Below are 16,634 nucleotides of genomic sequence, written 5' to 3' on the forward strand. Positions count from 1 at the left end.
GACTTGGGCTTTTGTTAGATGATTTCAGGGAGGCTTTAAAGAAGCAGGGCTTTGCTCTGGATTGGATGCTGTCAGGAAGTGAAGGTAATTCTCTGACTGGGGATTTGAGTGATTCTTATCTTGAAGGAGGGAAGACGACTGAGGTTACAGCAGCCCTTAGTAAGAAGCAAGAGTCTCTTATATGAGGGTAGAGGATGGTTGTGTTAGGGGCAGAAACAGAATATTGGGGGCTAGCTATGGTTATGGGAAATATTAATCATGCTATGTTAACATGATTGCCTTGTTCTGGTTAAAGAAAGGACATTCTAACCTAGCTGGGAGTTGTACGCCCCCAGGACCTGGGAGTCAACCTTGGAATATGATCCATTCTCAATCAAGAACTGCCTAATATCATGGAAAGGTTAACACTCTAGTTGCCCAAACAATGGAGTTCCAACCCAGCCTGCATAGCCTACTTCTCCATGCCTGAAATCCCTGCTTCCCCATGGAATCTTTGTCCTGCCTTATATAAGCAGCTGGCTTATGGGGGTGCTGCAGAGCAGATTTTTGTGGATGATACTGCCGGCGGTATTGGAATAAACGCTCATATATGATTCAAAAAAATAATAATAATAATAATATACAGAGATCCAACAGCAGACTAGAGGATAGCAAGAATCAAGTCAGAGATTTGAAATAGAAAGAAGCAAAAAACACTCAACCGGAAAAGCAAAAAGAAAAAGGAATCCAAAAATATGAAGATAGTGTAAGGAGCCTCTGGGACAACCTCAAGCGTACCAACATCCCAATTATGGGGGTGCCAGAAGAAGAGAGAGAGCAAGATACTGAAAACCTATTGGAAGAAATAATGACAGAAAACTTCCCCCACCTGCTGAAAGAAATAGACTTACAAGTCCAGGAAGCACACAGAACCCCAAACAAAAGGAATCCAAAGAGGACCACACCAAGACACATCATAATTAAAATGCCAAGAGCAAAAGACAAAGAAAAAATATTAAAAGCAGCAAGAGAAAAACAGTTAATTACCTACAAGGGAGCACCCATACGATTGTCAGCTGATTTCTCAACAGAAACTATGCAGGCCAGACAGGAGTGGCAAGAAATATTCAAAGTGATGAACTGTAAGAACCTACAACCAAGATTACTCTACCCAGCAAAGCTATCATTCAGAATTGAAGGTCAGATAAAGAGCTTCACAGAGAAGAAAAAGCTAAAGGAGTTCATCACCGCCAAACCAGTATTATATGAAATGCTGAAAGGTATTCTTTAAAAAGAGGAGGAAGAAGAAAAAGGTAAAGATAAAAATTAAGAACAACAAATACATATCTATCAACAAGTGAATCTAAAAATCAAGTGAATAAAAAATCTGATGAACAGAATAAACTGGTGAATATAATAGAATCAGGGACATAGAAAGGGAGTGGACTGACAATTCTCAGGGGAAGGGAGTATGGGAGGGTGCAGGAAGAGACTGGACAAAAATTGTACACCTATGGATGAGGACAGTGGCGGGGCGGGGGGTAATGGCAGAGGGTGGGGTGGGAACCGGGTGGAGGGGAGCTTTGGGGGGAAAAAAGAGGAACAATTGTAATAATCTGAACAATAAAGATTTATTTAAAAATAAAAATTTTAAAAAAGAAATAAAAGAAATGCCACCAATATTTGGGAAATACTAAAATATCCACCCTCTACATGTTAATTTAAGAAATGGTGACATAGAGTGTTTTGACACATCTACTTTTTAAAATATTATAGGAAGTGACAACCTGACAACTTAGATTATATTCAAAAACATTCCTTAAATTAGGAAGTTTGATGGGCCTCTCTATTGGAAGGGTTAAAAATGTAGATTGAATATAGATAGGATCAAGTCACATGACATGAATAAAGACTTTTTTTTACCCTTAACATCTCAAAATTTGACTGGGGTTTGGAATCTACATATTAAAATTGAAAATATTTAAGTGGACAATGCCTGCTACATTCCCAGCACTCTGCCAGGCTCTCTCTATATTATTTTATTTTTACAACATTATTATACATTATTGTTCTTATTTTACAAATGAGAAAGCTGAAGTTCAGAGTACTCCTTCAAGATCGGATAGGTTATAAATGGTAGAGTTAGAACTCATGATCTTTGTAAAAAGCCATGTTCTTTCCAAGGTGTCATGCTGGGGGTGAGAGACTGAGGAATATAGAAGGTGAGTACTGAGTAGAGGGCTCTAGAAATTTAATTTGCCTATTAAAAGATGAAATGGACAAATGATTGGAAATGCAATAAGAAGAAAGGATTAAAGGAAAGAAAATGTATTTTTCACTCTCCTGTAGTTCTAATTGTTTGGGGGGACCTGAGGATAAGACTAGTCTCCGCTTGACAAAATTCATTTTCTTTTAAATGTGAAGCATTTTTAAGGCTGCCAAAGATAGGTCAGAGAACTAAAAGTAAAATGGTATGGAGATATAAAATTCAGTTTGAAAGGATTATATCCTTTAAAAAAAAAGTTAAAGGTAATTTAGTTGAAAGGATAAAATTGATTATTATTTTTTGAGAATGTTAAATATACCCATGTTGTACTGTAAATACCTGTATAAATAAATAAGCAATTTCTTATGTCAGTGCATTTATTTATTTATTTATTTATTCATTCATTCCTCACCCAAATATGTTTTATTAATTTTTTGAGGGGGGGGGGACATTAATTGGTTGCCTCCCATATGTGCCCTGACCATAATTGAACCAGCAACCTTTTGGCATACAGGATGACACTCCAATAAACTGAGCCACCCATTCAGGGCTGTCACTGCTTTTAAGATAATGTTTCAAATGAAGAATATCAGCAATTAAATGTATGGCAGTTTGCAACAATTTTATTCCAACTTGCAGATGAATGAAGATGTAATGCTTTGAAAAGATAGTTTTTGGAAAGACAAATGGATTACATTTGAACTGGCTTAATGTTTGAATCACATGCCTCCATACAGTGAAATGAACTTTGAACCGTCGTGGAAACATAGCCCGAGTATGCCCTCACCTCTCTCTCTTGCTGGTGCGGAGGTCCTTTTTCATGCCTGTGTTTCATCCCACAGGGACTAGTATGCCCCTTTTGTTGGCCTCCCAGTCCCTGCACGCATAATTAACAGACTTAAACTGGTACACCGCGCTGCCACGGAGACTCCGCCAGGCACCAGAGGGCGAGCATGCACATGACTAGACCCAGACCTCTTAGGCATTAGCAGAGGGATTCTGAAACAGCAACGGGGAGCTGATTGCTATTACTTTTTTCAGAACTTTACTGGTGCCTCCCATCCCCATCTCCTCCCACTGTTATAATCGTTGCCAGTGCTACAGACTTTGTAGGGGAAACCACACACATACACACACTCTGAGTTACTGCTGTTTCAGCCACTCAGATAAAGAGAATGGTTGACCCTCTTTATTTTTGGTCAGTATTGAGACTCCTCATTGCTGTTTAAGTGCTAGTTTGCCATAGCCCACAATAGCACATGCACAATGTCAGGAATTTGCTGACTAAAATCCCATTATTTTCACAGACTCATTATCTTCTTAGAATAATTTAAGTAAATAATAATTTAAGATTGCATTTGAATTGGCTCCAATTAGATGTATCCCTCAACAGTCCATCTTTATTATGTTTTTATTGGAAACCTTGCTCAGTTCCACCATATTCTAGTGTTTTCTTACACTAATGCCTTTCTCTGAATTACTACAATGAAGTTTTATATGATTTGTTTTTCCTTAAATAAAGGAAAATGTAACTTCGAAAAAACAGCAAAAATTTAAATAATAAACTTCCGTGAATTTCTCTGTGAAGTCCAGTTATTCTTTTTACTGGAAGGGATACATTATACCAAGTGGCTCAAACCTAAACTCTATGCCTAAAATGTACACGTTTGGTCTTGTGAGTAAGTAAAATGCTACATATGAACTTAAACGCCAACGCTATAACAACATCTAGCTCTGGCTAAGTAACAAAAAAATGTGCACGCAAAAAATTGTGTAGTAATTTCAGTAATAATTCAGCAGCTTACTTAAATGAAAGGGAGAAAAGCTTACCTTGCTAAAGTCAACTGTGCTGTTTTCTCTGCTCACGTCATTTTTATTTTCAACACAGGCTGGAGCAGACTGTGGAGAAACAACCTGACCTGCTAAAAGAGATTGTTATTATAGAATACAAACAATTACTTACATAATTCCAGACATACTGAGTGAAATATGAATTAAACTAGACTAATATAGTTTCTTAATGAGTTTATGAGGTAAGCATGAAGGTTCAATATAAATAGAACTCTATCAATATTCTTATTTATCAGTTACAGAAAGAAATGGGAGAATTCAGTCAAGAAAATGTAAACCAATTCCCAGGTTAAAACTCTATAACTAAATAGTTATTCCTTATGAAGAAAGATCACCTATGAAAATATTAAAAAGTAATCATGGTTTTGAAACATCATTGATTTTTACATTTTATCCAAAACTGATTATATATACATATATATTTTTTTAAATAACAAAGTAGACATCTATTATGATTTAAGCTCAGACTAAAGAATTTAAAATGTATAGTTTTAAAAAAGGGTGAATATTTCTCTGAAAAGCACACAGCATACATGTAGCTTCCATTGCATCTGAAAGAACAAACTAATGAGAAAAAATTCTTTGACAACTTTCAGAGATATCTATATGAGAGTGTTCATACAGTACAAACACTGTGATTATGATTTTATGCTTGTCACTATTCGATTGCATAAGCATACTGATATTGGTCTGCAGAGAAAAGATCAATAGATTTGAATTATATCAATTTTCCATTAACACTAACCAGGAACTTAATTATTTTGTCATCCTTCCCAAATTATAGTGAAGATTATGACATTAGCTAAGTGGACAGCAGATCTGGGAACATGACAATGGTTAGCAAATGGTAATTAAATTCCATTATCCACTAATTATGAAACATTTTTTAATTTAAACTTATCTGTAAGCTCTCCATGTTTAGCAATTCAATGATAAAAATTAAAGAGATCTGCATGATTTCACATGTATCTCTCTTCTTCCTAACATCTCTTCATACTTATTTGTTACTTTTGTTGTGAAATGAGTGATGACAACCCAGCTTTAAAGCCTTGACCATATTTATAATAACTTACTCCAAACTACTTGCTCCTATTCTCATTAGTCTTATACGTTGGGAATACACTCTCTTGTGTCTGCCTAGTTCTTCTCTCTACCTACCTAAATCCCAACTTTATTCAAATTCACCTGCAGTTTCATCTCCACTTACTGCAGTCTGTACTCATCTGAATGCCTCTAAACTACTAGGACATATACAAATAAAACCTTTTCTATAAATTCTCTCCCAAAATCCCACTTACTCTTCACTACCCAGAAATTACCAGGTGTGATTTAAGACACTTATAACTTACTTTCAAATATTACTCGAATTTTATCCTGTGCACTATTAAGCCTCTCAAATGGGCCATTTACTAATAGATACAATTTTTTTATGTTTTAAAATTGTTATATTGCCAGAAAGTAATGGGTTTAAGATTCTTCTAGAACTGAGATAGTTTTTTGCTTTCACTAAACAAAATAAAATAATACATTTGGTGAAGATTTTAATATGCTTTTTTAAAGCAAATGTGCCTCAAACCATGTACACAAATTCTGATTTTAGCATATTCCAAGACACATGTATAATTTTCGAGAAATAATAGACTTAAGCAGCATCGATTATTTTCATTCTCCCATTTCTAACTGCAATGTGCAGCTATGACTGTGAACTGTTCATTAGCAGCCATTTAATTTATCATTCTCAAAATAATAGCTAATTTAAAAAACCTTTTCCATAATGCATTTGTGCTACTAACAGATGTCTTCAATCACCAGTTTCACATCATTTCTCCATATTTTCATGAGTTAGAACATTAGATATATTTAAACCTAAATTTACTGAATGTTCTGTAAAATTGAGTGGTGAAATTCAAGGCTTAAAAAATTAAATAAACATATATCTGCTTTCTTTTAATAATTTATTTGATGTGGTATAAAATACATGGAAGAACAATCATTTAATTCAATCAGCAAGAAACACACAAAAAGAGAGTTAATTAAGTGTAATTGGCTTTGAAGAAATTTAATTGTATATAAAATACGCTATAAATTAAAATTGAATAGCCTATGTTTTCATATATATACTTTAAAAGTATAACATTTTACTTGTTTTATATCTTGTAAATATTAATATATTTTGATATTTATTGTTCTACGATTTTTTTGTTATAATATGATGAAAATTCCACAAAATATTACCTCATAAAGCTGATAATTGGGAAGGTATTTGAAAATTATTTCTTATAAATATTTTAAGGCTATTGATAATGACCTAGTGGAGAGTATTTAACTAGCAGGAGACATATTAGATGTTAGTAATTTCCTTGCTAGTTCTGGATTCTAGATATGTACATAGAACGTATGCTAATACAGGAAAAAAAGTTTAAAAACTGCCCAGCCAGCATGGTTCAGTGGTTGACTGTCGAACTATGAACCAGGTCACAGTTTGATTCCCAGTCAGGGCACATGCCCAGGTTGTGGGCTCGATCCCCAGTGCATGCAGGAGGCAGCCAATCAATGATTCTCTCTCATCATTGATATTTTTATCTCCCTCTCCCTACCTCTCTGAAATCAATAAAAATACATTTAAAAATAATAATAAAAGCTTAAAAACTACCAGTCTAGCAATATAAACTACAAATTTGGTATCTCTTATATTTCAGCAGTAATAGTTAATAGTAGTAAATATTAGTAGTTAAATATGTTTAATAACAAATGTCATATACCAAATATCTTACAAAGTTTAAAGAGTCCTACAAAACTTATTTATCAATATGTACATTAATGTGTTAACATAAAACAATATATATTGAATTTATATATCTTCAAAGCAGTATCTGAAAACTTAGCAGGATAGAGAAAAATATATGGGTAATATTATTTTAAAATTAAACAAGTTTGGTTTGGGTTATTTTGAAAAAAATACAAGCCTTTAAATAAAACTTAAAATTTTATTTGCTCTCTATCAAACTAAAATGCACACGTGAATTATAATGTATTGAACTATTGGAAATCTCATAAATTATTTTTTATAATTTTGTTATCAACTATAATCTTTATTTGTCTAAGCACTAATTTCTTTAGTTTACTGCAATAGTCCCTGCCTTTCAAAAGAAGGCGATGGGCTTGAATTTCAAAATGACTTTCATTAACTCAAATATTACATAAGAAGAATCAGTAAATTTAGGTTTTAAAAGAGCATCCCTTATTTTCTCACGAATGTCTAAAACAATAGTAGTTCATATAATGACAATTTTCAGATACAGGATTTTCCTTCCAACAGAAGTGAATATGTTTCCTAAAAGAATAACAAAGAATGTGCTGGGCTATTTTCTCCTCTAAGACAAAATAGTATAAAGTTGAGATTTAGCATATATATATATATATATATTTTATGAATGCTACTTTTTATAATTGGTCTAATCACTATGCCACAATACTTGTGAACATACATGATTTTTGCCTGCTTCTTTACATAACCATCACTTCACCCCCTGATCACTATTCATATTAATATATCCTATAAGTAAATGTCATTGCAATGTTTAATCATATCTGTTATGAGACATGAAATTGACTATCCAAAGCAATTTTAAAAGACACTTATTAACTCAGTAACTTCATTACATTCAGGGTAAATTATTCAAAAACTGATGAAAAAATGAATACCATTATTATTAACTGGGAAGAGTACATGGCTATTTAAGTGTAAACATTTGAGAAACCTAACATCATTCTATATATTTACCATATGTGTTTATTTTTCCAAACCTTTAAACTCAAAGAGTTCACATTTTTAATGTTATATGTTTTGATATATGTAATATATTTTATCAATAAAATGCACATTATCTAGTATTCATATTAGTAACTGCTTGAATAAATTTTCTTTTGAATCATGAATTCATTTTGTCCTCTGGACCTCTATGTAGGGATCATATATGAGTTGGATAAAGTTATTATAGACAAGAAGTTTTCCAAGGCAAATCATTAAAGATGTGGGACAAACACAGGAGAAAACTGAGAATAATTCAGGTGATTACTAACTAGAATATGGAAGCTCTGCTTTTCTACTTGCTAATCCATAGATTTTCCACTAAGTCCATTGTGTAACTGGCATAGCCATTTCTCTTATTATAAATTTGTAGGGGAGTAACATGAGATTATGTCAAAAGTACTAATTTTACTTTAAGTAACATCAGTATCATTAAAACATGTTATTGAAACACAACAATAAAATATGTTGTCAAAAAACCTTTAAGTATTTAGTCCTTACCTATAGTTTTCTTTGTCTTCAAATAAATTATATACATAAGTATTGTAAAACAGCACCATAATTTCTATTTGGCCAAATTCAAATCAATAAGAGAATATATCACTTAAGAATATAATTATTTCCTACTGCTCAATGTACTGAAAATCATGTGTAATAGAAGGAAACTGTGATGAAGACATGGAGGTACATTACTTTAACCTAGAGACCAAGCTGGTTTACACTACCTCAGAAACCTTCAACGCATTTAGAGTACCCAAAGGGTAGGAGATGAGGGAGGTACAGAGATGAGATGAGCCTGTTAGAGACAGACACAAGACAGAGCAAAATAAAGAAATATAAAGATGAATGACAAAGTTACAAACATGTGTAACAATACATTAATTTATGGAAATAGGAAACATGAAAGAAAGGCTAAATATTTAGAAAATGTTGATTAAGTGAGCTGCACTTCAAAAACATAAAAAGTATGCACTTAATTAAACCTGGAAAAAAATTATTATGCCTGAAAATAATTAATGTAATATAAGAAATAACAAATTTAAAAGCATCATACTAGAAATAGTTTTGCAGTTAAAAACTAGTTCTGACATTCCAAAACTCAGTAGCAATAATACAGCTTCTGAACAGCCATCAAATGTGTCTACAATATTATCTTGACATTTTGGAACAATGGGAAATATATTTATTATAAAATGTCTAATTCTGTCTTCAAAATGAATCTTTTACTGTGTTGTTGTTTTTTCCAAGTAATTCTAAGAATTACTATTCTAGCTTTATTTCTTCAAAGGTAGAACATTGTGAAGGATAATTTTTAACTTTTGGTATCTTACTTATGAGACCACAGTATTTAAAAATAAGAAAGCATATAAATATCTAAATACACATAAAAACATCGTACCTCTGAAAATAAAAAGTCCAACATTTTTAAAAGTAGTGCTTACAAAGCAATAAAACTGATTTCCAAAGGCCATAAATAAAAATCATTCACAATACATATGCACATATTATTGTAAGGGCTGAAATCTATGTAGACCAGAAGAGTCAAGACATATCCCATCCTTCCAAATCTAAATGTTCTCCAGTAAAACTATGGTTTTGAAAGTAAGTCAGAGACCTTCTGCTCTGTAATTCCTTTGAGATCTTAAATAAAAGGTACAACTGGAGCCCAGCCAGTGTTTCTCAGTGGTTGAGCCTTGAACCATGAACCAGCAGGTCACGGTTCTATTCCTGGTCAGGGCACATGCCCAGGTTGTGGGCTCAATCCTTAGTAGGGGATGTGCAGGAGGCAGCTGATCAATGACTCTCATTATTGATGTTTCTTTCCATCTTTCCCTCTCTCTTCCTCTCTCTGAAATCAATTTAAAAACATTTTTTAAGGTACAACTGGAAAGTATTCAGAATAGGAAGAAAAAGAAATATCTGAAGGAAAAAAATTAGAGTTAGAATTATTAGTAAAAGACACAGTGGAATGAAAAACCCTATACCTAAGGAAACTAACAGTCTTAAATTATTTTTAATATAAACTATATCTCTAAGGTATTATTATTTTATAATAGATTTATAATCCAAATGTCTCAAAATATAATTGAATGCATAACCTAAATTATAAATACAAATACTGATTTTTTTCTAGATTATTTAACACAAAAGTCTTATTTTTATTTTTAGAAAGTCCTTCCAGTTTGAAAGAATAATCACATATTCATTTTTAGTATTTTCTTCCCGTATCCTTTTCAGGGTTGTAATGTTAAAGAAGGTATTATTTTTTTATTATTTTTTTGCTGTTGTTTTGCCAAATGTAACTGTCATTTTTTATTGAAACATCAGAATCAGACATTTAATGCTCACAGTTTTGATGCTTAATGAAAAGTGAAAGTTAAACACAGCATGGTGGCATTAAAAATGCATAGTGAATCCATAGCATTCTGCATGTTAGCCCTTAAGAGAATGTGCAGAACACCAAGCAAATGATTATACAAAAAAGCAAAACTAGTGTAATATCTGGAGGTGAGATTAAATACATTACCACAAATCACTAAAAATATTATGAACAAAATATTTCGGGCTTGTGAGGAGAGGACCAAGGAAATCACTATCTTACAAATACATAAAATCTATAGTAGGAAAGATCCATATTTGAAATTCAGATAAACTTCTCTGAATGTGTAACCCTTGGGAATACTACCAAGGTAGCATGCTAAAGGATCAAGTCAATTCAGAAAGTAGAGACCTTATTCTATATCATTCCTTCAGGCTTCTTTACATAAGCATCAGTTCATTTTGGGGGGAGTTTCAATTGTTTTGCCTCCAAAACAAAAGCATATTAAAGAAGAGAGGACTTATTTCTAGCCTGTACTTAGGAAGAAAAATGTTTCTGTTTTCAAGTTGCTAGAAAATCCTCTAATCCTTAGTCTATAATCTTAAATGAAAAGTTCATCTTTTTATATCTTTATCTACTGAAGATATATTTTTAAATAATAAAAATATTGTTATTCCCTTTTGTACATTTTGAAATCTTTTTGCATCTCTCTATGCTACTGCACACAAACAAAAAATAAATCTCTATTGCATATTTTGAAACAGAATCCCAAATCTGTGTTTATGGCTATGAATTTCGATGTTTGTTTATCAAAAGTTTGTCAGTTTTTAGAGTTCATAAGCAGATTGAGAACCTTAGTAATAAAGGTCTTTCACACTGTTTTCACTTCTGGATAAATTTATTTCTAAATTGGTGAAGTCTATACATATTTTCAGAATTCTCAATACACATAATTATGCAAAGTGTGTGAGGAAGCAAAACAGAGTCATAAGGAGGTGTTATAGGCCTAGGCTTAGAACACCACTTCTGACAGCACAGTCTACAATACTTAATTGGATGTATGAATCTTACTAGAAATGTTTCCAAGTTTTTATTATCATAATGTATGCCTCCGAGGGGTCTGTATATGTTCAGATAAAGGCTGATTGTACATATGGTGACAGGATCACTTCAGAACTACTCACATTCTAGTTTTCAGAAAAACTAAGCAGTTGTCTAAATAAGACAAAAAACAGGCTCTCACAAAACGTTGTATCTACATGTATCTATATGGAGATTTGTGATTCAAGGCTCTAATTCTATCATCTCTATGTTTAACAAATGTTTAAAGAAATAACAAACAGTGTGTCCAGGTTTACATGATATTACAATAAACGGTTCATCTAATGAATTCAGTAATCTCTTTCCTCCAAGAACTTAATGCAATAAAATTATTTTATAGAAAACATTATCCCCAGTGAAATTTGAGATATAAATTATGGCTAGTTACCAGCCCAAAATCCTTGCATCTTTGAATAAATGCATTTTCTTCTTATAGACATATATTTTATGCTCTGCTTTCCAGTTAAAATAATGAAGTGAAGGCAGACATTTTTTTAATGTGCTTGCAGTCCCAAAAATTAATTCATGGGAATATTTAATACGGTCTTTGGAATTTTGTGGACATAAGCCCATAGCCAATATTAGTAAAATATCCAAGTCTGTTTTCTTAATAACTTCATGCCAAATAAATACTAATATTGCAAAAATAGTAAAAGTGCTACATTTATATTGTCTTGAAATAAAAAAGCTTCATTGTGTCATTTTTACATATAATATATTTTAAGCAAATTATAATTTAGAATATGGATATATTTCAAACATATGAGGTGACTTGAAGCAGTTATAAATTCTAAAGGTGTTCAGTGAAATTTACAAATACAAATTTTTTATAGACCATAAAATGCTCATAACACTTTTATTGAACTCAATATATGCACAACTACAGACTCATCTACATAACAATAACTTATATTCAGTCACTGAAGGGTCTTTAGAAAGTCAAATGAGTATTTCCAAAATCATTTTGCCAATAAGAACTGGTTCTATGTTTTAAGACAATAGTACCATATTTATTGATTTATCATTTATTCTACTTCTTTGTGTAGTATATTTGACTCAATAGCATGAAAACAGGTAAAATTCCCATATAAAGAAAGTCTGAGGAAAATTCATTGTCATGCATTTGTATTTAAGGCATCTCTGAAGCCTGAAAATAGAAGTGAAATTATATAAAATAAGACATGCTGACAATACACATACTCTAGTCCATTTGTGGAAATCAGAGTCTTTCTAGGAAAGCATTTGCAATTATTTTTCATTAATATTTATCTTTTAAAACTGGGAACTCTTATAGCTGATAGAAGTTTAACAAATTCAAAAGGGGTGTGGGGGGTGTGGGAAGAGACTGGACAAAAATCATACACCTATAGATGAGGACAGTGGAGGGGGGGGGGTAAGGGTATGGGGTGGGGTGGGAACCGGGTAGAGGGGAGCTATGGGGGGAAAAAAGAGGAACGACTGTAATAATCTGAACAATAAAGATTTATTTAAAAACAAATTCATATTATCCTCATGATAACCATTTTCCTTCATAAGACTAATGGAAAGGATAGATAATAACAAGATTCTTAAGCAACTTCCTTAATGTAAATGATGAAGGACCAAATGGATGCAAAGGAGGAACAAAATACGCAGAAAGGATAAAATAGTCTGAAGCACAAACCATAGGGAGTAAGTCATAACTGGTAGAAAACCAAGGTTGGGGTCTCCTGTGTTTGTGTGTGAAGACGGTAAGCATGTTAGCGCTATGGATGCAGCATGGGCCCATGAACGGGAAATCAGGCTTAATATATGTGGAGCCACAAGCAATGCCCTAGCTGGTCTTTTCAAACACGTTGTCTAATGGAATTGTTGACTACAGCTATATGCAACCAGTATCTTTTTTTTCCACAAACACTAAATAAAGATCACATTCATTTTAACTGAAAGAACATAAGTTGAAGTATTGCATTCTATTCTCAAGCTATGAGATAAAGTCTAGGACCTTGTTTGGGATGCAATTGACACTCACTTTATTGTTTGTTGTATTTGAGCCTACAACTTGTTATTAGCTAAAAGTTTCCCTTGCATTATTTCATGAGCCCTTCAGGGAACCTAAACTCTTGGTTAAAATTTTTACAATCCAATGCTTGATAACAATACTACATATGTATATTAAAAGAAACAATTTTATAACAACAATCTGAATTTCGATAGATGATTTTTAAATAAAAATTATTTTAAAGGATTTAGAATCACTTTGATAGTTCAGACGCCTATGATAAACATAAAGAGAACAATAAAGAAAGATTTACCATTTTTATCCATGGAATTTGGTTCTGATTGTTTCTTGCCAATATCAGCAAAGGAACGGACAATGGGAATTCTATTGGTGAGTTTTTTCTGATTCTGGTGGTGATGCTGTTTCATCAATGCTTCATGGACCCTGTGGCGTACATCCTCGTTGAGCTGACCTGAGCTCACTTGTTGGTCAAGGACCATATCTGAAAAGGGAATGCAGGAAGATTAGCACAGCTCTCCTGTAGTGTGGCAGCAGGGAACCAGTGAGTCCAAATATCCAGACTCTAGATAATATTAGTCATCTTAAAATAGGAATAAATTCTTTTAAAAACTCTTGGAAGTTCCTCTTTGTAGAAATGTTGCACAAGAAAGACTCGGGAAGATTTGTATTATAAATATTCAACTTTAAATATGTAATGATCTTATAGAGGATTATATTTCAAATAGACATAGGTATATTGAGAAAAAGGTGCTTCATACTTTTCAAACCTTCCTGGAAAACGTGTTTATGTAAAAAAGGTCTTCTATAACCAAAAAACAAAGTATAAAAAGTGAGATTTCAGAAGGCTATAATTAAGAATAATAGTTACCAGGAAACCAAGATGGCGGCATAGGTAAACACCTAAACTGCTGCCTTGCACAACAATTTCAAAACTACAACTAAAAGACAAAACAGACACCATCCAGAACCTCAGGAACGCTGGCTGAGTGGAAATTCTACAACTAGAAGGAAAGAGAAAAGCACATTGAGACTCAGGGGAGCTGCAGGAGGTAGAGGTCTGGGGGCACGTGAGCGCAGAGAGGACTGACTGCTGAGTGCGTGGCCGGCTTTCTCAAGTGGGAGGGAGACAGAAGCTCCCGACTGCACTGAACTCCAGTCCCGGGCGAGACTCTGGGAATCTAGACTCATTCGGGGAGAAACTGGACTGTTTGGCAGCAGGCGAAACTCAAGGGCGGCTTTCTCTCAGAGGTGCTTGCAGTGATTACTGAGGGACACTGAGACCCAGGGGCCTCATAGGGCAGGGCTGATAGGAAGCCAAGGCTGTCTGCTCCGCCCTGAGATTCTGCCCCATCCAAACTGAGCACAGAGGCTTTTGCAATTTTGCAAGTCTTGCCTTATAAGGGTGTATCCAGCATAGAAGTTCTCCCAGCATAGACACAGCTGGTCCTCACAGGCAATTGGCCTGGAGGTCAATTCCTCCCAGTGATACCAACAACAATCAAGCTTAACTACAACAAGACTGTGCACAGAGCCCACAAAGGAGTGCACCAAGAGTGTCCACCTCAGGTAACTGGGGAGGCTGAGCCATTGGGCCCTATAGGACACTTAGCACACAAAGCTACTCTACCAACTCAGGGAAGCAATGAAAATGTGGAGACAAAGAAACATCACAAATGAAAGAAATGGAGGAAAGCAAACAACTGAATACAGAGTTCAAAACCATGGTTATAAGGTTTTTCAAGAATTTCCTAGAAAAGGGCGATAAATTTAGAGAGACCCTCGAGGATATGATAAAGGACCAACTAGAAATTAAGCATACACTGACTGAAATAAAAAATATTATACAGAGACCTAATAGCAGACTAGAGGACCGCAAGAATCAAGTCAAAGATTTGAAATACAAAGAAGCAAAAAACACTCAACCGGAAAAGCAAAAAGGAAAAAGAATCCAAAAATTTGAAGATAGTGTAAGGAGCCTCTGGGACAACTTCAAGCATACCAACATCCAAATTATGGGGGTGCCAGAAAAAGAGAGAGAGCAAGATACCAAAAACCTATTTGAAGAAATAATGACAGAAAACTTCCCCACCTGGTGAAAGAAATAGACTTACAAGTCCAGGAAGCACACAGAACCCCAAACAAAAGGAATCCAAAGAGGACCGCACCAAGACACATCATAATTAAAATGCCAAAAGCAAAAGACAAAGAGAGAATATTAAAAGCAGCAAGAGAAAAACAGTTAGTTACCTACAAGGGAGTACCCATATGAATGTCAGCTGATTTCTCAACAGAAACTATGCAGGCCAGACGGGAGTGGCAAGAAATATTCAAAGTGAGGAATAGCAAGAACCTACAACCAAGATTACTCTACCCAGCAAAGCTATCATTCAGAATTGAAGGTCAGATAAAGAGCTTCACAGATAAGAAAAAGCTAAAGGAGTTCAATAATACCAAACCAGCATTATATGAAATGCTGAAGGGTATTCTGTAAGAAGAGGAAGAAGAAGAAAAAGGTAAAGATAAAAATTATGAACAACAAGTGCATATCTATCAACAAGTGAATCTGAAAATCAAGTGAATTAAAAATCTGATGAACAGAATAAACTGGTGGATTAATAGAATCAGGGGCATAGAAAGGGAGTGGACTGACAATTCTTGGGGGGAAAGGGGTGTTGGGGGTGCGGGAAAAGATTGGACAAAAATCGCACACCTATGGATGAGGACAGTGGGGTGGGATATAAGGGCAGAGGGTGGGGTGGGAACCGGGTGGAGGGGAGCTATGGGGGGGAAAAAGAAGAACAATTGTAATAATCTGAACAATAAAGATTTATTAAATTAAAAAAAAGAATAATAGTTACCATATGCAGTGTCCTAAATGTCTATAAAATAAGTAAATAAATAAAGGCATTTTAAATTTGTTGGTAATACAAAGCTCACTTCAATAAACCTCAGTGTAATTAATCTGCTTTTAGATGCTCAAATATTAACTTTATTTGATTTTTTTAGATGCTCCTTATATGAAGTAAGCAGAGCACAATGAATTACCTTCCACTGCCCACTGAATACACTGAAGGTTTAAAAATTAGCAGAATTCTCCCTTACAAACAATGTTTTCCTCCAGTGTGAACGAGAAATGGACTATGGAAACAGACTTGGGTCACTGTGCCACATTCTACCTGTGTGGTTTTGTAAAGTTGAATAATCTCAGGGTCCTTATTTGTAAGATGGAGATAATACCTATCTCATATGTTGCTGCCATGACTAAGGACATAAGATACCTAAAGCACTGATTGAATACTGACAC

General features: G+C 33.9%; 1 protein-coding gene across 14 annotated transcripts in view; it reads right to left on the reverse strand.

Moving 5' to 3' along the window:
• Positions 1-16,634, reverse strand: part of SLC4A10 (solute carrier family 4 member 10) — a 276,790-nt gene that overhangs the window by 109,148 nt on the left and 151,008 nt on the right. For 5 of the 14 annotated variants that reach the window (XM_080668214.1, XM_080668213.1, XM_080668211.1 and 2 more), the window contains exons 6-8: positions 13,623-13,811; positions 4,076-4,167; positions 3,033-3,122 (exon numbers count right to left, since the gene is read on the reverse strand). In XM_080668214.1, coding sequence (XP_080524340.1) covers positions 3,033-3,122; positions 4,076-4,167; positions 13,623-13,811 — 371 coding nt within the window. The remainder of the gene's footprint in view (positions 1-3,032; positions 3,123-4,075; positions 4,168-13,622; positions 13,812-16,634) is intronic. The other 9 variants (XM_080668207.1, XM_080668206.1, XM_080668217.1 and 6 more) reach the window with 3 other exon arrangements.

This window comes from Plecotus auritus, assembly GCF_963455305.1.
Source record: "Plecotus auritus genome assembly, chromosome: 5".
Taxonomy (NCBI): Eukaryota; Metazoa; Chordata; class Mammalia; order Chiroptera; family Vespertilionidae; genus Plecotus; species Plecotus auritus.